At 31.8% G+C, this 25,263-nt stretch overlaps 1 protein-coding gene across 7 annotated transcripts in view; it reads right to left on the reverse strand.

Moving 5' to 3' along the window:
- The window catches only part of LOC139516124 (kinesin-like protein KIF26B), a 122,258-nt gene that overhangs the window by 91,518 nt on the left and 5,477 nt on the right, over positions 1–25,263 (reverse strand). For 5 of the 7 annotated variants that reach the window (XM_071305990.1, XM_071305988.1, XM_071305986.1 and 2 more), the window contains exon 2: positions 20,805–21,605. In XM_071305990.1, the coding sequence (XP_071162091.1) occupies positions 20,805–21,584 (780 nt within the window). In that variant the 5' untranslated portion in view covers positions 21,585–21,605. Of the gene's footprint in view, positions 1–2,153; positions 2,707–4,657; positions 4,701–20,804; positions 21,606–25,263 lie in introns of those variants that run through there. The other 2 variants (XM_071305994.1, XM_071305993.1) reach the window with 2 other exon arrangements.

Below are 25,263 nucleotides of genomic sequence, written 5' to 3' on the forward strand. Positions count from 1 at the left end.
GAAGAAGGTATGTGACCTATACATGTCTGTTTTTGGGGTTGTTTTTTGTATAGGGCTGCTGTCTCATTGCAAACACTCTAAATATCCTATAAATCTTAAGAAAAATGCTACAGATGCAAAACTCTCTCTAGAACTTATCTCTTTCATAAAATCCAGTGATAAGTGGTTTTTAGTAGGTGTACTGGTATAAGAGTTGACATTTACTAGAAGCAGAAGAAAGTGTTGACATATATGACATGTCAGTGCAACAATTTGACAGCAAATGCTAACATTATGTCATGAGGAAACAAACCATTTTGGCTGAGTTGACAGATACTTCCCAGGCAAGATTACAAAAGGTTACGAAAAACATAACAGGTCTTGTATAGATGTGACAGAGTTAACAATACATTTAGTCAAAAGGGTAACAAACACAATGGTACTACTGTTATCCCAAACTTCCATAAAAAGGTTAATGGATACAGTAGCAAGATCACTTACAAGAACAAAAAGTTCAAAAAGTTTGACAAATACAGTAGCTAGATGACAGAAGTTTTACATGGGTTAGTTTACAGATCTTATCACTTGATAAACATATACCATAGATCATATCGTTTTTACATATGTTTGATAAACATAATAGTGTCAATGACACCGTAACACGACCCCATTATAAATTTCAGAACTGGTTATGATAATGGTATGGAAAAAAGTTTATTTTTCTTCAATCATATTTTTTTATAAACTTTATCTTATGAATAATAAACTTTATATATCAAATTTTATGTTTTTTTTTAAAGCAAATTGTAATAAAAGTTTAAGGCTTATTGTGAACAGACGAAGTTAATGTCAAAATTAAGAACTGAAAAACAACTTTTTGCTTTCTTGCAAAATTCTAAGTAAAATTATCTAAACCACTGCAAAGCAGTTTGTTAGCCAATTCTGTCTTAGAAACCACATACATCATTCTGTTTTTGATGCAACTTTTCAATAAAATCATTAAAGTTTTAAAAAAAAAGTTTAAATTTAAATTCAGATAAGATAAATTGATACCATTACATTGAATGAATTCCTATCTTCTTGTAAATCATTCTGATTCTAGTGCATCACTGATAATTGTGATAGAAGAAAAGAAGATTTTCAAAATCACAGTTGGAATTCATTTAAATCTTAAAATGCAATAAAAGTGAACATGAATTATCAGGAAAAAGGAAACAGTCTGGCAAGCCCAGTTTAAAAATAAACCAGGTAACTTTTTTCCAATATTTAATTATCTTACGAAATAAAAAACAAAGCTAACGAACTTCCGTCAGTTCAATACTTTCACCTAAACTAACATAAACAATATATAAACAAAGTAATCAATTGCAAAAACTCCCAAAATTTAAATAAAACTTCAATTAAATATCAATTTAGCAATACACAAATTCATATCATTAATAACTAAAAAGAAATAAGTATGATAAAATTGTTATGATTATAAAATCATTTCATAATTCTATACCTCCCTCAAATTTAAAGCTAACATTTTATAATTCAATACCTCCCTAAAATTTTTAAGTTAACATTATATAATTCATAACTGATAACTTACATTGTAAAGTAGCAGTGAAGCAAAAAATGTGACTTTACCTTGCAGTAATAGACCAAGTAAATGGTGAATTTTTACCTGTTTAAACCAGGTGTATACATTTCTAAGGTCAATCTTACTCTTTGATGATGTTGACAAGAGGTCAAGACCCTCATCTTTGTGTACAAACTTCTATCTTTCAATTTCCTTTGTAAACCGATTTGTATAAACTTAATATATATATTTTCTAAAACAATCTGACGAGGGAATGTAACTTTTATATGTTCGCTATCATAGAAATTAGTTTTCACATCTTTAATCTGAAATCTGATTAAACTACTATGATAGTTTTATGTAGCAGTGGTTGGTTATTAATTACAGATAAATAAATTAAAGGCAAATATTTATTTCACTATATTCCTTTATTTATACTAACGCCCTGAAAAAAAGATATAGTTTTCTGACATGTAGATATCTTTAATCAAAATTATATCCCTGTTCTATGATACATAATCTATCTAAAGCATTTTTTGAACATTTATTAATATGATCATAAATTAATTACTATGCATACATATTTTCCTTAATCAAATAAATTACATACCTTCATGTATATATTTCCAAATGTATAATTATTTGAACTTCACGTTAAACATTAAAAATCCAATAATGAATGCAGACGTCAATAAAATCCACAGTTAACTAAATTTTCACACAAACCGTTCTGAATGAAACTTCCGAAAATATTTAAACATCTGTATCCCGGCCCACTTCAATGTCCACTAAAAACCTGATCTTAACAATACCGTCCTTTGTTCGCTCTGTCAACAATAGAAAATAGTGAAGCCAAATAAGAACAGGATCTTAAACCATAATAAACGAGAGCACCACATCGCCTTACAAATAAACACAAATTGTAACGATTTTAGTTTTAATCACAAAATTAATTCCCAATCCGTGTTTAATGGGCAGGGCAAGAACTATGCAAGATAAATGAAATAGCAAAAGACCCTAGCGTACAGGGGAAAAGCAATAAAAGTAGTGCAGCAGATGCTTCGACTATCTGATACAATAGGATAGGAGCCTTATCTCACTACATAAATCAAGAAAATAAATCAGTCAAGCATGTCTATCCCAAAACTAATCACTTTTCCACAACTTGGGTAAATATTTACACCAACATTACTTCTGTGTGAGTGGCTCCATCTCTACACAGTCGAGGGAGCACGCTTATCTTTGACCACCCTTTATCAGTGTATCATATGACCACTTTTTTACGTCTGCTCAAACATTATAAAACAATAAAATCTTTGAAAAGTATCGAACTGGCAGGTGTAACTGAACCTCTGTCAGGCTTCTATCTTCATGTGAATCACACAAAAATATTAATTCACATCATGTTCTAAGGATAATGGTAATTAATATTTCAATATAGTCCAAGGAAATTGATATTTTTTTAATAACAATAGTGATTAAATATTAATATTAAAAAACAATCAAATCATGTGAAAACATGGACAAAACCTGCAGACAAAAGTTCATCATAGCCTTTAAAACTTCATCTGAACAATCTTGTAGCTGTTTTTCCACTCCACATATTTTAGCATTTGCAATAAATTTTACATCAAAACAATCAAGGCTAACATTAGTGTGACATTCATTTATTTTTTAATATCATCTTTCTACAATGTTTACTTCGTTGACAGAGTAAAATAGATATACTAATGGTAGACTGACTGCCACTGTTTTAATACCCCCCTTTTTTAACAAAATTTGTGTATGATTTATTGAGAAAAAAAAACTTCTGAAGATAATCAAGTGGTATACCCTATAAATATTTCATTTAACATCATGGTAAAAACAAACAAACTTCAAGTAGCTACATATCTTTCTTTTTGAAAAATTGCTCTATAAAATTCATCAAAGATTTCTACATACAAATATCATGCCTTACAGTCTAAATTGTTTTTTTGTGCATTTATTTTCTTTTTTTAATTTCAGTTCAATTGAGCAAAGAACTATATGCACCATGTACGCCCGGAGAAACAATCTCAAATTTGAGAATAGAGTTTAATTTTGTGAATCGGTATTGCCGCAATGCCGTTGTTGACTGAGGCCAGTCATTGTCTCTTTTTGTAGCTGACTTCTCATCCGTCAAACTGATTATTGGTATTGTTGTTTTGTGAAAAATATTTTCATAATGAAGATTAGGAGCACTTCATAATTGAAGAAAATGACTCCAGTGTGAAAGGCATTGTCATTTTGTCAAATAACTGCAGACAAAAGACATCAAATCTCTATCCAGTAATCGGCACAATTAATCAAGTCATGATGCAATGTCCGATATCATATGGCGGGGCAGTGGCAGGATACGATAGACGATACAATTAGACAGATCCTGTTAATGCACAAGATGAGGAAGACATTAAAAAAAAGTCTTGACAATGTGACGCAGTAAACAAATAGCTGGGGTCAGCTCGGTGATTTATAATGAGGTTTAAATCTTGAAGCTTTGTTTGGGAAACATTTGTCATTCATTGCTCACTTCTGGTGCGTCAGATCAGTACTCAGAAAAAAAAGTTTAAAACTTTTTTGAAAACTTCTTTATCCAAAATGAAAGTTTACATCTGAATATGTAATTGTCAGATTCTATATTCTATATTCATTCCAAAAATAGAAATCTCATACAAATTTCTTTACACTTTTGTTACCTAATTGAAACAAGTTTCCCGACAAATTCATGTCACAGTAAGTTCAGGAATGGGAGATAATTCTCTCCTATGGTTTGTTTATTTCAAATCATACACAATTAAGATACTTATACTTGTATCCATATCACATTAACATTTTCATGTTCTGATATATATGTAATATTTGCCACTGAATAATAAACACTAATTCATCATCAATATGTACTATTTTTTCTTATTTTAATAATCTCATAATTCAAGGTTCATTTCTAATTAAAAATGAAATAACAATTAATTTCTAATAATACTTTGAAAAGCCTTAAAATCATGTACCTTGATTTGAAAAGCCAAAAAAACTATAAATCAAATTTTAACATATTCTTTTTAAATAATTAACAAGAAAATTTAAAACTCTTACCGAAAAAACAATGTGATCTCAATGAACATCAAATATTAAATGAGCAATGTCACTTCTTGCAGGTAAACAATGATATGACACCTGTGATGCCAATCAGATAGTACAGTTTATTAGGTGCACTCTATTCGACTATATATACTATAGTACTGTTTCTTAAATCAAGGTGGTACTATACAAAATTAAAGATATTAAGGATGTTCATGTTTTTCTAATTATAAATGGGTGGTTCTACATAAAGACTATTTAGGACAGTGTCAAAATTTTCAAGTAGTCATTGTTTTTTGGTAAATGAACAATATTTCTTCTTTGTAAACAAGAATTAGTATTGGCAACAATACGTATTTATGAACCTTGAGCTAAATTTAATTAATCCAACTTTTATAACCGAGATAGTTTTCTATAAAATCCATCAAAGTTTAATTCATTGTTTTATTCTTTTTTCTGTAAAAATATGCAGCAAACATTCCAATCCTGACCATAGAAATTAACCAGTATATCTTTGGAACTATACTGTCACAATCACAATAATTATTTCTTTCAGATTGGTCCTTGTAAAAATTTCAAAAATATAAAAGCCAATAACGGTTTTTTTTTCATTTTTGTTGAGGGGTGGGGCAGTTTGCACACAAGAGTGCTCAGAGTGCACCAGAGTTCTTGAAATCTTTCCCCCTCAATGGTCTTTGAAGAAAATCTGCTGGTCCTCACTGTTATTTCTATTTCAAAATACACCAAAATTGTTGTTCCTTTGCAAAATTTTGTTGATCAAAACCTTTGGACCACAAAAATAAATTCTACTGCATTCACCTCAATTAATATATAATTTTAACTTATAAAACAAATAAACATTTTCAACTTATTTCACTAAGCTTATATCTCTGAGTTGCAACCCCTTTTAACTCAAATTCTGGATTTGCATCTGAGTCCCTGACAGGCGGGAATTGAAAAAGTAATGCATTTTGTGCAGTTGGAATGTCAATAGCAATGAAAGTTTGCATTTTCATTTGCGTGCAGCAATTTCAATTTTTGACATGAAATGATACGCAATATCCTTTCTTTTCCATTATCTCAAAGAAAACAGAAAATTATGTAACGGCTCATTAATTCACTTAAAAAAACAACATTGTGATTAAGAAAATTGTACAAAATTGACCGTGTGACTGGTACATGACCAGAAAGGAAAAGCAAACTTTAAATTATGGCTCACAGCTTACATAAACGTTAGGTTCTATGGCACTAGGATAAGTGTCTAAAATTAGCCGAATATTTGTGTATGAATCTTACTTTTCATAGTTAACCAATCACAGGGGCGGATCCAGCCATTTTAAAAAGGGGGGTTTTCAACTACTGGTCTCCATTCAAATGCATTGATCTTCCAAAAAAAAGGGGGGTTCCAACCCCCGGAACCCCCCCCCTGGAGCCGCCACTGAATCAACATTTTACAGATTTCTTATTTCTATCTAGTTTTCACTTACTGCAATAAGTTCACAAAATGGTTAATTTTGCACCATACACAATTGTGTTTAGGGGCCAGCTGAAGCCTGCCTCCAGGTGCAGGATTTTATTGCTGTGTTGAAGACCTATTGGTGGCTTTGGGCTGTTTTCTGCTCTTTGGTCAGGTTGTTGTCTCTTTGACACATTCCCTATTTTCATAATTCCATTTAACCATCCACACTGCTTACCCTTCTGGAACACCTGAATTTACTTCTGGTTTATGGTGGGGGTTATGTTTCTTACTTTTTATTTTTTGAGTACTGTTTTTTTTTCAGTTTCTATGTTGGCGTGTGTTGTATGTTTCCTTCAAACTGAGCCAGGAGTAAAGTGCAGTAGGAATGTCCAATTTGTTTTGATGAAAAAGACGACTTTGTTTATTGACTTGACACAGCTATTATCCCTTTAGAAAATTAACACTTAATTATTTTATGCCATCTGCAGACACCATGACAGCATTGACAAAAAGCAAAACAAAAATATAATTCCGAATCAAATCCCAATAAATAACCTCTAGAGTTCACTAACATGGATGTCAAACTCCTCTCTACCATAATATTGGATATATTTCAAGTACCAAGTTGATTTTATTGTAGCAAACAACAGGACAAACATCCTTGTCACCGAGACTAAAAACATAAATATTTACAGTCAAGTTTGTATCATCTTCATTATATGTACTTTAAGACTAAGCCATCCTTTTGACCTTGACACTGAAATAGACGCATTCTCATTTCCTTCTTTTCTTGTACAGAATTTCGTTAAACTGGCATTTGTTCAAGTTGTCAAACAAGATAACCGAGAACAAATCTGTTTATTTACCTTAAAGAGGAAAATTGAACAACATTAAATCTTCAAATAAAGAGAAATATGGGAAAACATGAAACACTTCAATAAGAAACTTCCTGGGACCTATATTGCTCTAGACTTTATAGAAAATATTTACTGTCCAATCATTATTATTTGGATGATATTTCATATCATCAGGAAAGTTGAAACAGGAATTTAAATGTCTAATGAAAAACAAATTTTCTTTAAGCTTGAATTCAGAATTTGGAAAACCAATATATTTAATATCAATGGAAGTGCAATATTCCCTCAATCATCAAAACTAAATGAATCCACAGTATGTCAACTGTACAGGACATATACTACATGTATATACAAAAATTGTTAAAAAAATTCCAAGAAACAATTTTGGTATACATCTTCAATTCAAACACATATTGTATTAAAAATAAAATTAAGAATGGAAATGGGGAATGTGCCAAATTGACAACAACCTGACCATAGAGCAGACAACAGCAGAAGGTCACCAACAGGTCTTCAATGCAACTAGAAATTCCCCCACCCAGAGGCGTCCTTCACTTATAGAACTTGAATATAAAAACTGCATATGAATTTTTAAGATGCTCACTAGCTTACATTATTTGTAAGTAGAGGATAGTAAGAGGGGAAAAGGGTGGGGTGGAGTGGGAGTTGATCCCCTGATTGTTTGCTTTTGAATGGGGACATAGGGTTTGAACCCCTGTTTATCCTGGATTGGAGCCCCCTTTTAAACTGGCTGGTTGTACCCTTGTTTGTGTTTTTTTAATTTCTTCATTTCAACATCAACATCCTGATTTGCATTGGAGTATAAACCACTTATACCATATTTTACAGTATATATAACTTTTTAAAATTTTTACATAAATGGAAATCACCAACTACATAAATCATGTCAAAACTACCTCATTTCTTATTTTTTTAATGTACCTATTGCTATTAATATTATTATGCAAATCAACCCTAGGCTCAATCTGTTTTTCACATTTAAGTATCTGTACCTGTATACCTAAAGACCTTACAATTTATTAATGAAATATTTGGCTCCATTCTTTAATTACATGCTATTCAGGTACATGTAATTTTATTCATAAACATACCAAAAGACCTCTAATAAAGAATTTAGGACCTTTTCTTCCCGACGAATATTACGGGTACGATATTGAAAAATAATAGTTTATAGGAATGGATGTTATTGAGATGTCAGTCAAAAACGTGAAAAACTTTACCTTTATAATCAGGTAAAAATACCTACCAACAGGTCAGTGGGTTTATTACTGTGTTGACATCCATTGTCGATATAGATACCCAATACTATCTGTTGGGTAGACATCGTGTGACAAAATCACTACTCCCCATCGCTAATTTATGTTTCTTTACATGAAGTAAGTAATACATGGATTACTGTGGAAGATTAGCGAGGCTCCAACCTGACTTTGATAAATTGAAACAAGTTTGTAAATTTGTATTTTACATGGTCTTCACTTGAAAAAGAAACACAAAGGTCTATGATCTAACAAGCACTAAAAATCTAATTGGTAAAAATATACAAGCAATATATAGATAAGATTAATTTAAAAATGGTTGTTTGGTTTACTGGGGAGGTTTATTTTTTGTACTTCAAAAAAAATGTACTCGAATCATTCCTAAAAAAAACATTTTGTACCTCCCATTATACTGTGGACTTCATTTTTTTAATTTGTAAAAAGAGATGTCATACATGTCCCTTTTTCTCCAAATTCTTCTCATATGTGAAGAAATCTATTCTGAAATTTTCTACCAATTCTTTGGTCTTGTATTGATAATATTCATTTCAGCCTTCCCCCTTTCTCTATTTGCCCCCCCCCCCCCCCCCCCCTTTTGCCCTTCTTTCTCACTATTTACACACTAGTAACTTAAAGTATTATATGGTTGTTATCAATCAACAAAGCTACATCCTAATACATGTACTTAAAAGCAAGTTCAATCATGTTATGAATACATACATGTCATTAAACAACTTTTATGTCAAAAAAACATATATTTTTTCAATAAATTATATTATATACCATTATTAAAATGGATTAGTTTTCCGTGTGTTATATTTTTTTCCTCTAGGTTATTGTTAAACAGCTTTTACCACCAATACCAATTTACATATTTTTTAATAAAAACGTGTCATTTTTGTAAATGGACCTGTTTTTTATCTGTGGTTTGTGGTTCTGGGTGCGAGACATAAAAAACGAATAAAGTAACACCTCAACACACTTGCTGAAAGTGATCTCAGCTAATATGTTCACAAATTCATTCATCTAAAAAATAAAAATCGCTATAAAATTGACGTAATGGATCCAAACACGGTCTAATTTGAGAATAATTTGTAATTTCTCTAACTGTCCTATGATCCTATCCATTCATAATTTTTCCATAATGCATGATATATATCTATGAATGAATACAATGGTCATATTTGACCACAAATGTCAACCAATATCGGTATAGGTGTGACACTGTTATAAATTACCTTAATTACAGGTATTATTGTAACACAGGTGTACTGACACCTGCCCTAGGTATATACAGTAACTTTATTTATTACCTATATAAACAATCTTTTGATCTAAATACACATTCTAAAGTCATCACTATAATACATATTTACATCATCTAGTTGCTTCTCCATTAAATTGTGAAAAGCGAAGAGGGGTCGAGGGGGTTTACGCATTAATTGACGATCAATTTTTCGAACTATTTTTTTTTAAATATAACGAATCCTATAATCATATTCCAATAGACCACAGCAGTGGAATATCTACAAAATTATCAATAGTATTTCACAAACCTCATCAATAAAACGTCTTGATGTATCAAGACCCCTGTCTTTTGTTAGAATCTAGAATCGGAATTATCCCGTTCATTATGCATTTTAAACTCCAATCTGTTTCGACTTCAATCAAATTTAAAGGATTTCTGTAATCCATCTGTCTATACAATCACTACATTAACCAAAATTACTACTTTCATGTGCAAATCTTAATTGTTCCATTAGATAGATTACCAATTAATATTTTACTTATTTGTATAATTTATCATGATATAAAATAAACTTTGTATCTGTCTGATCTTTTTCCAAGTTTTTTGTTACAATTATAAACATGAACTATAATTAATCAGTAAACTTGATTCAGTGTTACAACTAAGCAGACGGTATTGCAACTTAGCAGACGCAATCCTTCAAGCTTTCATACTTTCGTTTTTATTGTACAAATGGATTATTTTGTTGGATAAGCTTGTTTTTAGTACCCCAGAGCATTCTCTTAAAGAGTATAATGCTATCGTATTGAGTAACAGAACTTCTTTTTAAAAATCTGGTTTGATTCTAATTGTGTGTCTTTTTTCTGGTCTAATTATGTGTTATTATCTTGTCTAATCCTAAGTATGTATTCTCTGTCTGGTCTTATATTCAAAATTAGTTTTTAATTCTTTAAAATAAGTATTTCTTTCTGGTTTTATTATATTTGTAAACTCTTTTTGTTATCTTTCACTGGATTATAGTGTTCTTTTTCTGGTATAATTCTGTGTGTTTTATTCTGTTATAATTCAAAATGTGAATTCTTTTCTTGGGCCTAAAATAAAATATTGTTTGTTTCCCCAATCCCGACCGACCCTGCAAAATTGGTGCTACTTATAAAATTTTATTGTCAAAACTAAGTGAAATATTATTTTATTGATTTTGGATTTTCAGGCTTGCTGGATCGTCCGCTAATGTTCAAGCTTTTTGGAAAAATAAAATTATTTCCCTACCTACCTACCCACACCTCGCCTGGCAGGGTCGGGATTGGGGAAATAAACAATATTTTAATTTAGGCCTTGTATAATTCTAGTGTGCTCATGATTATCTTGTCTATTTCTATTTCCGTTGTTTTCTTTCTGGCTGGATTATAGTGTATTCAATTTTCTGATCTAATATCAAGTGCGTGTTCCTTTTTTGTCTACTTCGAATTGTATGCTCCTTTTCTTGTGTAGTTCTAAATTGTGTGTTTTTTCTGATTTTAACCTCATTGTGTTCTATTTCTGGTCAAATTCATTTTGTGGGTTTTTTTCTGGTTGAATGTTTGTTGTGTTCTTTTTCAGGACTAATTCTCAATTTGAGTTCTTTTTCAGGTCTAGTTGTAAATGTGTCCTATTTTTTCAAATTTTGTGTTAGTATCAGATACTTTTGTTCAAGGGCTTGGGATACAGAACAGACACTTTTCAATTGTGAAGACCTTAAGGAGACATTAAAATCAACTTATGAGATCAGATGCTGACTCACTGACATGTTGCAAGCATCTTTTTTAACTGGCAATACCTTATGTATATATTATATATGCATATATATATGTATATATTACCAGAACCAAGGATTTGTATAGTAAGAAATTACCATACAAATCCTTGCCAGAATCAAAAAGCAAATCTGAAGCAAAATTATATGAGAAGTTAAATTGTACATTTCAACATTGAAAAGTCTAGAAATCCAATAATTTTTTTTTTATCTTTATAGAGATAGCATCCATGGGAAATGAGTGCCATCATCTTGTGGTCTTGCACAACATGCCAGCATTTTAATGCTTAATAATCCAGAAAAATCCATTTATCATCAAATCAGCCATTCTCTGAAACCAATCACTGGAAAACCAAGACAACTGCAATTTGAGAAATTGAAAAATTTCGCTACTTTAAAACCCTACGAAGATTCCTGTCTCTGTTGTTGTCTGCTTTAGTGAAGAAAGCCTATATTTAACCATAAGAAGTTTGCACATCTGCCAGACTGCCGCCCTAGGACTGTTATTATTCTATAATTAATTGTCGTCTCATTAACACCCAAAATGTGCCAAGTGGATTAGAAAAATCACGATAATTTTATTTGCTACTGGAAAATAATGTCCAGCGAGGTTTCATAACTACTAGTAACTATCCCTTCGGGCTACAGAAGCTCAATGGAGATGATCAACTTAATAATTTTGAACGAGGATTTAAATTGTTCTTCATTTAAGAACAGACATGCCCTTACACTAACAAAACAATTTTTACAGTTATATGGGTTTAACTGACCTAATAAGTGGAATTGGATGTTAATTTAAAAATCATGGCGACTTTTTAAAATAGTGATGCTGTACCGAAGCTATTTAAATACACAAATAAAAATTGCTTGTCTTTGTTTAAGATAATGAGTTGACTTTTGTTATTTTTAAGTCTTTGACCTATTGAAGCATGAAACAAGGTTAGGACTAGAAACCCTATTAAAAAGACAATTCTCAAGTTCAAATGGTCCGAGTACACAGTTATTTCGTAGTGCATTTCTTTTAGACAATAAATGAAAATTAAAAAAATCCCACCTGCGCTTTCTCAATAATTTCAGTGTGTTGTACTACTTTTGGGACAAATTATATCAAAATTATAGAAAACTTCATCAGCTCTAACTCAAAATATGGATAATTTTATGCTAAGGGGGTCTTGAAATCTTTTGACAGCTTCCGAAGTGCTAATTTTTGACCTTTTTCAGCTGGACCTAATCACTACTTTACATTAATATTTATGACCCAATTTTTTTTACAGTGTCATTTCACCCCCAACTTGCTATATGAGGCATAAAACATGGAGAAATAAATTTGGAAGGGGTATAACAAAAATTGGCAAGTAACACACTGTCCACACTAAGGACTATATTCGTGGACAACGAAAATCAAAGGACGATAACTGTGTACTCGGACCAAATCTGCATCCCAAAAAAATCTTGCTTCCAACAGATTTTCAAACAATCTTTCATTGATATCTTTATTATTATATATTGGTAGTTTATAAATAAATTAAAAGTTTTTTTTCAAAACATAAAAATTGCATCTGATGACATATTTCAATACTTTTAACTTTGTTAGAAATACTATGTATCAACTCAGGGGCGGATCCAGCCATTTTAAAAAGGGGGGGTTCCTAACCCAGGACAAAGGGGGGGGTTCCAATTACATGTCCCCATTCAAATGCATTGATCGTCCAAAAAAAAGGGGGGTTCCAACCCCCGGAACCCCCCCTCTGGATCCGCGCCTGCATCTGATTCCTTAATTTTTTTGAATGGGGGAACCCAATACTTTCACAGATACTTGTTTTCATGTTTTTTACTACATGATAATCTTTATATACAAATAGTAAAATTCGTATTCATTCAGTATTTAAATTGATGGTCTACCTGTACTCATAAATTATGCTAAAATTTGTTACCAATGAATATTGATGAATCAGTGGTGGATCCAAGAAACTTGAAGATTACCAAGACCTTTTTTTATTAATTTTTATATGGTAGAAGAACACTTCCTAATCACTCAATGTGCAATTTTGCAAAACACATTTCCAAAATAACACATTCCCATTTGAACTTGTAAGGGAGCTACCATTTGACTTTTATTGGGGAGGGAGGGCACGCCCTTATAAAACAAATGATAGCTCCCTAAGAAAGTTATTTTAAGCTTTTTCTTATGTCTTTGCTTATAAATATGCATATGGAATACAATAACTTATCAGGAGATCTTCACAACAAATTTCTATGAGCCTTGTGATCCAGGTGAGCTCAACAACTTCATAAATAAATAAATAAATTTCTTAAACGTTAATCAACAAAACCTTGAATATGAAATCCAATATACATTAGCTTTGTATTGCAAATGTTGATTTTTATCTATGAAAATGAGAAAAATATCTTTATAATTGACGAAAATTACAGGAAATCACCAAAACTCATTATTCGTAAGCATCTCGCACTGAGGTCATCAACCAAACTTTACCAAAGTCTTATAGATGCAAAATCAAAGAGATAATCTTTTCACATCGATGATGAAAAAACTGATGAAAAAACGTAACAAAAAAAAACATGAATACCTTGACTTCATTCCTCCGTTCTGGTGAAGTAGTGATGTGTACAACAGATAAATAAATATGATTTACGATTTTATCCTTTCTCTTTTGCCTTTATCTGATGTAAATATTCCCATGTAATTAGTCCGAGGTGACAAGATACTCTCTCTGATGTTAGACAATCCTATTAGTTATATTCCTTTGCCTTGTACAAATATTTTCTTGTAGCTTATGATGAGGTATATAAAGTAAGAAACTTCTAAAGTCATCACTTTGAAATATACTATTTACAAGTAAAAGTTTATGAAAAAATTCTCAGTAATGGTCTTCAAATAATGATTTTCAATGAAACAAATATCCACGCGAGACCAAATGATTTATATGTAAGCAACTTAAGCTCTATATGCAGCCTTCTACAATGAACAAAACCCATGATAATGTTTATTATGGGTTTTGTCCTTTAGAATTTACTTCTGATTGGTATCATAATTTTTAATACTTTTTATGGGGGATCAGTTTTCCTAGTTTAATTAAAGATGTGGTCTGTAAGAAAATCCAACATAAGAAGACATCCTAAATATTACTGTGGATTCATTATAATTAAATTTTTGAGGGTTTCCTAGGTACAGTTGCATAGGCGGATCCAGGGGGGGGGCCCTGGGGGCCCGGGCCCCCCCTTTTGTGGGAAAAATTTGGTTGATTATATAGGGATCCTTGAAGCATGACTGGAGCGGGCCCCCCCTTAGGAAAAGTTCTGGATCCGCCACTGCGTTGAACCACCAATTTTAATATTTAACAAATGACAAATATCATATAGGCCTGTATGCAGACTTTGGCATAACCACAAATTCAAATACCCAAGCATATTTTTTCTATCCACAAAAATAAATGAATCCATAGTATTGCAGTTAATTTTGGATACATTTTTAGCTCACCTGGTCAAGGGAACTAACAAATACTCCCATTAGAAGTAGGAGTGTTTTAGAAAAACAGACAGCAAAATGGACACAGTGGTGCCAGAAGCTTTCAGTTCTTTGTATCTTTGTACCAGGTGAGCTAATAATTTCTTAACATACAAAAACATCAAAAAAATATAGTTGCAAGAATTTTTTCAACATATATATTCTTTTTCTAAGAGCCATTGCCTGATTTTGCTTATTTATTGCAAAGTCTGTTAAAACAATCTGTTTTTTAATGAAAATGGTAGAGATTATCCACTCAGTAAAATACTTTTCATGTTAGACGGATTCTTTGTATTTCAGAAACATAAGGATGTTACAGAATGCACATCTTCTTAATTAACTACATTACCTAGTTTTTAATCATTTCCATCTTTTGAAGGCCTGGTTAACTGTTATTTCGTATTACTTTAATTATAAAGATCGACTGGAGATCGCACCTTTGCTAACAAGCTTCAAAATATTCAGTAATGTTAGAAATTTGGAATCAGTCAGAACATAATACACTTATCAAATACTCAAAGTAACATAATAATTCAATTTTGTGGAGTCTGTCAAATGCGGCCTTTCTATAATCATAATGCCTTTTTGTTTCTAAGATACTACAGATTTGCAAGTACAAACCAAATTTCCAATTTTCATTGATCAAACAAGAATGTGTCCAAAGTACACGGATGCCCACGGATGCCCCACTCGCACTATCCTTTTCCATGTTCCATGGACTGTGAAATTGGGTAATAATCTAATTTGGCATTAAAATTAGAAAGATTATACTATAGGGAACATATGTACTAAGTATCAAGTTGATTGGACTTCAATTTCATCAAAAACTACCTTGACCAAAAACTTTATAACCTGAAACTCCCACTTTCATTTTTTATGTTCAGTGGACCATGAAATTGGGGTCAAAAGTCTAATTTGGCTTTAAAATTAGAAAGATCATATCATAAGCAACAAGTGGACTAAGTTTCAAGTTGTTTGGACTTCAGCTTCAGGCCTAAATTAAAATATTGTTTGTTTGCCCTTTTCCGACCCTATGTTTTGAAACAGGGTAGGTAGGTAGGTAAAATATTTTATTTTTCTTTCCCAAAAAATAACTTAGCTCGGTACATTTTTTGTCATGGGTAGGCAGGTAGGTATAATATTTTATTTTATAGATACAAGATCTGCATGATGTCATTTTTGTCTGTATTGCTTTTGTTTTTGCTAATAAGTTTCTAGGACTATTAGTATAATAGTCCCAAGTTTTGAAAAAAAAATATCATGTAGAATGTGAAGTTAATTCATATGCACTACAATTTTTTTCAATTTCAAAATATAGGGCTGTGCGGCATATTTTAAACGTTACATACCTGGAATTTTTAAGAATTTTAACTTGCACTAATAGTACTATGTACCTTGAACGCTTACCTAGACCTAAAGTTTTTCTGTAAGCAGGTAAGAGATAACTTTGTTCTGATAAAATATGTCCGAGCAGAAATACATTGTACATTACTAGTAGAAAAAGTCCCTAGAGTGTTTAAATTTTTGTGTGTGCCTGTGTTTCCAATAAAAATGCTACAAGACTTGAAACTCAATTGTCACATATTTTACACCGCATTTATAAATGATCGGTATGGAAAAACTTTGCGATTTTACTGCCAAATATTCTCCCCTTTACAGACCTTTGGTTCATGTCAGATATAAATCAGAATATATCAATGCTGGTCGAAGGCATCATTAACATAATTATCCTAATCTACGGACCACCAAAGGCCATCCCTACATAAGATACAAAGTCTGTTTACAAAATATTTTGTACACACGTTGATAATTTAGTATTGGACGAACTTTTTTTGAATGAACCCTGCTCTTCATGTATAAAGACACAGAGTAACGTTCGTTAAATCATGATTTCAAAGCTTTCAACATCGATTTCAAACTAATGCTTTGAAACCAAATGCAAGTGTTCATTCATGTCAAACGCTCATGTGATACCAAACGGACTAGACCTTATACAGGAAAGATAAAACCTGAGAATTCCGGTAAAAAAGTTTTGAGCGGGAAATAAAAATATAAGATTTTTGGTAGGAACAAAAAATAAAATAAAATAAGATCTTGCTGGTAAACACAAATAAAAGATTTTCAGGCGGAACGAATTTATAGGGTCGGTCGGTAAAGGGCAAACAAACAATATTTTAATTTAAGCCTCATCAAAAACTACCTTGACCAAAAACTTTAACCTGAACGGAGGAACAGACGAACGGACGGACGAACGGATGAACAAGGAAGGACAGACCAGAAAACATAATGCCCCTCTACTATCGTAGGTGGGGCATAATAAAAATTGAATTTTTCATGTATACTAGATTTTTTTTTTTTATCATTTTCTAGATTCGACTTATCAAAAAAATGGTTTAGTTATATCTGTGGTTCAGATGCATAACAAACAAATAGCACTGATTTCATTGCAGTTTTGTCAGATATTGCAAACTTCAATTCTGTTATCATCACCATTACAATAAAAAACAAAAAAGATAACTTTTCACCATACTACTACTTTTCATAGAAAAAACAAGAATGTGTCCATAGTACACGGATGCCCCACTCCCATTATCATTTTCTATGTTCAGTGGACCGTGAAATTGGGATAAAACATATAATTTGGCATTTAATTTAGAAAGATCATAACCTAAGGAACATGTGTACAAAGTTTCAAGTTGATTGGACTTCAAGTAAATCAAAAACTACCTTGACCAAAAACTTTAACCTGAAACTTGCACTATCATTTTCTATGTTCAGTGGACCGTGAAATTGGGGTCAAAAGTCTAATTTGGCAATTAAATTAGAAAGATCATATCATAGGGAACATGTGTACTAAGTTTGAAGTTGATTGGACTTCAACTTAATCAAAAACTACCTTGACCAAAAACTTTAACCTGAAACTTGCACTATCATTTTCTATGTTCAGTGGACCGTGAAATTGGGGTCAAAAGTCTAATTTGGCAATTAAATTAGAAAGATCCTATCATAGGGAACATGTGTACTAAGTTTGAAGTTGATTGGACTTCAACTAAATCAAAAACTACCTTGACCAAAAACTTTAACCTGAAACTTGCACTATCATTTTTTATGTTCAGTGGACCATGAAATTGGGGTCAAAAGTCTAATTTGGCAATTAAATTAGAAAGATCATATCATAGTGAACATGTGTACTAAGTTTGAAGTTGATTGTACTTCAACTTCATCATAAACTACCTTGACCAAAAACTTTAACCTGAACGAACGAACGAACGAACGGACAGATGGAAGGACGGACGGACGGATGCACAGACCAGAAAACATAATGCCCCTCTACTATCGTAGGTGGGGCATAAAAATCAATCCTTTTTATAAGCCTGCAGTTGTTATGAATTTTTTATAATTCACAATTTACCTCATTTCCAACAATTCTCTATAATAAACTGTTATCACAGAGATATGTTTCGCTTTTTTTGTAGTTTTGATTATGCAAATGTTGAAATTAAAATAGCAACACTTTAACATGTAAGTTTTTCAAATATTCAAAGTCAATAGACCATTACTGAAGGTACATGTCTAAACAATCTCAATGGAAATGAGATGTGAGCAATGCTGATACAACTGCATATCAAATACTATTGACTTATCATAAGTAGTTCCCTTTAAACAAACCTTAACACAAAACTAATACATGTAAATTAAGCAAAATCTCAAAGCCAATGAACCTTGACTGAGGGGGCGGGGTCAAATAATCTAAATGGTTATGAAATATGCCAATGCTAATACAACTGAATACCAAATATCATTGACCTACCACTAGTGGTTCACCATAAACTGACCTAATCACCAAATTGTTCTCCCAAGATATTACATTAAGCATCCTGGTAAACAGGTGAATTTAAAATACCATCTTGTTTCTAAAAATTATAGCATCACATAGTCTATAAGAAAACAGCCTCAGATAGCATCATATAAAACAAGAATGTGTCCACAGTACACGGATGCCCCACTCACACTATCATTTTCTATGTTTAAAGGACTGTGAAATTGGAATAAATTCTCTAATTTGGCATTAAAATTAGAATGATCTTATCAAAGGGAACATGTATACTAAGTTTCAAGTTGATTGGACTTCTACTTTATCAAAAACTACCTTGACCAAAAACTTTAACCTGAAGCCAAAAACTTTAACCTGAAATTTGCACTATCATTTTCTATGTTCAGTGAACTGTAAAATTGGGGTCAAAACTCTAATTTGGCATTTAAATTAGAAAGATCATATCATAGGGCACATGTATACTAAGTTTCAAGTTGATTGGACTTCAACTTCATCAAAAACTACCTTGACCAAAAACTTTAACCTGAAGCCAAAAACTTTAACCTGAAATTTGCACTATCATTTTCTATGTTCAGTGAACCGTAAAATTGGGGTCAAAACTCTAATTTGGCATTTAAATTAGAAAGATCATATCATAGGGCACATGTATACTAAGTTTCAAGTTGATTGGACTTCAACTTCATCAAAAACTACCTTGACCAAAAACTTTAACCTGAAATTTGCACTATCATTTTCTATGTTCAGTGAACCGTAAAATTGGGGTCAAAACTCTAATTTGGCATTTAAATTAGAAAGATCATATCATAGGGCACATGTATACTAAGTTTCAAGTTGATTGGACTTCAACTTCATCAAAAACTACCTTGACCAAAAACTTTAACCTGAAGCCAAAAACTTTAACCTGAAATTTGCACTATCATTTTCTATGTTCAGTGAACCGTAAAATTGGGGTCAAAACTCTAATTTGGCATTTAAATTAGAAAGATCATATCATAGGGCACATGTATACTAAGTTTCAAGTTGATTGGACTTCAACTTCATCAAAAACTACCTTGACCAAAAACTTTAACCTGAAGCCAAAAACTTTAACCTGAAATTTGCACTATCATTTTCTATCAGTGAACCGTAAAATTGGGGTCAAAACTCTAATTTGGCATTTAAATTAGAAAGATCATATCATAAGGAACATGTGTACTAAGTTTCAAGTTGATTGGACTTCAACTTCATCAAAAACTACCTTGACCAAAAACTTTAACCTGAAGCGGGACAGACGGACGAACGGACGGACGAACGAACGAACGAACGAACAGACGGACGAACGGACGCACAGACCAGAAAACATAATGCCCCTCTACTATCGTAGGTGGGGCATAATAAAAATATAGCATCACATTACCATGATGCTAAAAGGCCCTGGGGAGAACACTGCACCAACTAATACATGAAAACAGCAAAAATTTCAAGTCAATAGACCATCACTGAGGGGGCAGTGCAAAATAATCTCCATTGAAACGAGACCTGCCAATGCTTATACAACTGAATACCAATAATCATTAATTTACTACTAGAGGTTCCCCATAAACTTACCTACTCACAAACTAAAACATGACCATTGTTTCAAAGACAATAGACCATAACTGAGGGGGTGGGGCCAAATAATCTCAATGGTAATGAGATGTGCCAATACTAATACAACTGCATACCAAACATCTTTGACTAACCACTTGTGGTTCACCATAAACTAGACCTAATTACAAACTACATATACATACTAATACATTGTTGATGCTGAAGCCGCCATTACTGCCACTGATGGAAACAGCATACCGGTACATTTGTCTCCCTTTTTGACTCCATCAAGAGAGATAAAACCTGTTTTTTATATTAGATTTGTCTTTAAGGCCAACTACCTTCCTACATTGGTGATAAAATCACTTACTTACACAGTGGCGGATCCAGAAATTTTCACAAGTGGGGGCCCACTGGCTGCCTAAGAGGGGCCCCGATTTCGTCACGCTTCAGTGATTCCCTATATAAGCAACAAAATTTTTTTCTCAAAAGGGGAGGCCCGGGCCCCCTGCCCCCCCTCTAAATCCACCTCTGCTTACATAAAAATATCATAAAGTTTTATGCATTTTTTGGACATGGCTATAACGTGATATCATACTTGAATTATATTACTGGTCTTTTCTGTTTGGTTACAGGATACTTTGTCATCACTTGGTACCATTTCTGTGCTCTGCTCCCCTGTCGCAGCATTGTCATTATGGAGTGATCTACCATGTTCTGTTCCAATACAGTCTTTTCCTGGTACTTTTTCTTTCTCTACATCTTCTGTTCCTTTACTCTGTTTTTCAATCTTGGCTGTTCTTTCTCCATCACAAACTTGTGTTTGCTCTTTTTCAATTTGATTCTGTTCCACTACTTGGTTTTTAAAATTGTTGTCCTGTTTCAAAATTTGAGTTCTAAATCTATTGTTCTGTTCCCCTGTATTATTTCTTAATCTATTCTCCTGCTCCCCAATTTGTGTTCTTAATCTATTGCCCTGGTCCCCGATTTGTGTTTTTAATCTATTGCCCTGGTCCCCTTGTTGGTTTCTTAATCTACTGTCCTGTTCCCCTATTTGGTTTCTAATTCTGTTCTCCTGTATCCCTGTTTGTTTTCTAAATCTACTGTCCTGTTCCCTAATTTGGTTTCTGAATCTGCTGTCATGGTCCACTACTCCAACCCTAAATCTACTATTCCATTCTCCTGTTTGCGGTTTAAAACTATTACTCTGTTCCCCAAATTGGGATTTAAATCTGTTGTTTACTTCACCTGGTCTAACAATAGTTCTTCCATTATTTCTCACTACATTCCCCCTCAATGAATGATCTGGAACACTCCCTCCTTGTTGTAACTTCAGACATGGTATACCACTAGCCTTTGGTCTTGCAGATGGTTTCATTTTATAACTTCCATTTTATTACTGGAACAAAATAAGAAAACTATATATGAAGGACCACTATATGAATTCAATTTATATAATATTTGATCATATAGAAAATACATTTCCTTTTTGAAATTCATATGGTTAATTAGGATATTTTATCATATTTTGATTTAGTTTGGTTCCTAAGATTTTTGATTTTTGATTTTTGGTGTTTTAACACCACTTTTAGTATCAGTAGTTAGGCTTTTTTGTGGCTGCCAGTTTTTATTGGTGGAGGAAGCTGTAGTGCCCGGAGAAAACCACTGACCTTAGATAGGAAAACTAAAAATCCTAGGCAATTAAGATTGGAATCAAGTGCACCCACATGAGTGGGGTTCAAACTCACTACGTTGACTAGCTAGTGAATACAGTACTACAGTAGTAACTACTTAGACCACTCAGCAACCCAGGCCCCTGGTACCTAAGATGAAAATACCAAAGTTAAACAGAGGCATTTTATAGCTAACTATGTGGTATGTGCTTTGCTCATTGTTGAAGGTTGTATGGTGACCTATAGTTGTGCGTCATTTGGTCCCTTGTGGAGAGTTGTCTCATTGGTAATCATACTAAATCTTCATTTTTATACAATAAACATCATGTGTAAATTATGATCAATAATTTAGTATTATAAACATAATATTTGTACATGTTGTGACAGTTTAATTATCTTTCTTGATTAATAATTACAAGATCAATATATTATCCTTGTAACACTTAAATTAATGAAATGTAAACTTTAACTAATATATCCACAGTTCTACTATCAATTGATATGATTTATTTATTAATTATCATTAATATAATTTATTGTATTATGATCTATTAATAAATTCTTTCTACTTATTTTTGCAGTCACGCTTGTTCTATCCTGGGACATAATATATTGCCGTTAGTAATTTTCTTCCCAGTTCTTTTAGAGGTTAACAAATTTGGTATGTCAAACTATGGATTAAATAGTCACCCATAACTTATTATGCAATGAATTAAATCTTGCCAAATACAAATATAGTACATGTAGTTACACAAAGTGCAAAATTTTGATGCACAAAAACCACTATTGTTTTGGTAAAAACAGCTAAACAATCTTTACACTAAAGAGGGAGGGTAGGACCTTTATCGGGACTTCAGGATCGGGTGTTTTCAAGCTTTGAATTTCGAGATTGACCCTTTCAGGATCAGGGAATTCTTTTTTCGAATTTCAGGATGTCGGGATTTAATTTTTTTAAACTTCAGGACCTCTGGATTTCATGTTTTTATGCCCTGGTTTCGGGATCAGGACCCCTCCAACCCCCCTCACTAATTTACAAGATCCTTATTTTTGACCACTAATCTACAATAACCTTATTTCTGACCACTAATTTACAATATCCTTATTTCTGACCACTAATTTACAATATCCTTATTTCCGACCACTAATTTACAATATCCTTATTTCCGACCACTAATTTACAATATCCTTATTTCTGACCACTAATTTACAATATCCTTATTTCTGACCACTTATTTACAATATCCTTATTTCTGACCACTAATTTACAATATCCTTATTTCTGACCACTAATTTACAATATCCTTATTTCTGACCACTAATTTACAATATCCTTATTTCTGACCACTAATTTACAATATCCTTATTTCCGACCACTAATTTACAATATCCTTATTTCTGACCACTAATTTACAATATCCTTATTTCTGACCACTAATTTACAATATCCTTATTTCCGACCACTAATTTACAATAACCTTATTTACGACCACTAATTTACAATAACCTTATTTCTAACCACTAATTTACAATATCCTTATTTCTGACCACTAATTTACAATATCCTTATTTCCGACCACTAATTTACAATATCCTTATTTCTGACTATTAATTTACAATATCCTTATTTCTGACCACTTATTTACAATATCCTTATTTCTGACCACTTATTTACAATATCCTTATTTCTGACCACTAATTTACAATATCCTTATTTCTGACCACTAATTTACAATATCCTTATTTCTGACCACTAATTTACAATATCCTTATTTCTGACCACTTATTTACAATATCCTTATTTCTGACCACTAATTTACAATATCCTTATTTCTGACCACTAATTTACAATATCCTTATTTCTGACCACTAATTTACAATATCCTTATTTCTGAACACTAATTTATAATATTTTTATTTCTGACTATTAATTTACAATATCCTTATTTCTGACCACTAATTTACAATATCCTTATTTCTGACCACTAATTTATAATATCCTTATTTCTGAACACTAATTTACAATATCCTTATTTCTGACCACTAATTTACAATATCCTTATTTCTGACCACTAATTTATAATATCCTTATTTCTGACCACCAATTTACAATATCCTTATTTCTGACCACTAATTTATAATATCCTTATTTCTGACCACTAATTTACAATATCCTTATTTCTGAACACTAATTTATAATATCCTTATTTCCGACCACTAATTTACAATATCCTTATTTCTGAACACTAATTTATAATATCCTTATTTCCGACCACTAATTTACAATATCCTTATTCTGACTATTAATTTACAATATCCTTATTTCTGACCACTTATTTACAATATCCTTATTTCTGACCACTTATTTACAATATCCTTATTTCTGACCACTAATTTACAATATCCTTATTTCTGACCACTAATTTATAATATCCTTATTTCTGACCACTAATTTACAATATCCTTATTTCTGACCACTAATTTACAATATCCTTATTTCTGACCACTAATTTATAATATCCTTATTTCTGACCACTAATTTACAATATCCTTATTTCTGACCACTAATTTACAATATCCTTATTTCTGACCACTAATTTACAATATCCTTATTTCCGACCACTAATTTACAATATCCTTATTTCTGACTATTAATTTACAATATCCTTATTTCTGACCACTTATTTACAATATCCTTATTTCTGACCACTAATTTACAATATCCTTATTTCTGACCACTAATTTACAATATCCTTATTTCCTACCACTAATTTACAATATCCTTATTTCTGACTATTAATTTACAATATCCTTATTTCCGACCATGCACTAATTTACAATATCCTTATTTCTGACCACTAATTTACAATATCCTTATTTCTGACCACTAATTTACAATATCCTTATTTCTGAACACTAATTTATAATATCCTTATTTCTGACTATTAATTTACAATATCCTTATTTCTGACCACTAATTTACAATATCCTTATTTCTGACCACTTATTTACAATATCCTTATTTCTGACTATTAATTTACAATATCCTTATTTCTGACCACTAATTTACAATATCCTTATTTCTGACCACTAATTTATAATATCCTTATTTCTGACCACTAATTTACAATATCCTTATTTCTGACTATTAATTTCTAATATCCTTATTTCTGACCACTAATTTACAATATCCTTATTTCTGACCACTAATTTACAATATCCTTATTTCCGACCACTAATTTACAATATCCTTATTTCTGACCACTAATTTACAATATCCTTATTTCTGACCACTAATTTATAATATCCTTATTTCTGACCACTAATTTACAATATCCTTATTTCTGACCACTAATTTACAATATCCTTGTTTCCAACCACTTATTT

This window comes from Mytilus edulis, chromosome 3 (genome assembly GCF_963676685.1).
Source record: "Mytilus edulis chromosome 3, xbMytEdul2.2, whole genome shotgun sequence".
Lineage (NCBI taxonomy): Eukaryota > Metazoa > Mollusca > Bivalvia > Mytilida > Mytilidae > Mytilus > Mytilus edulis.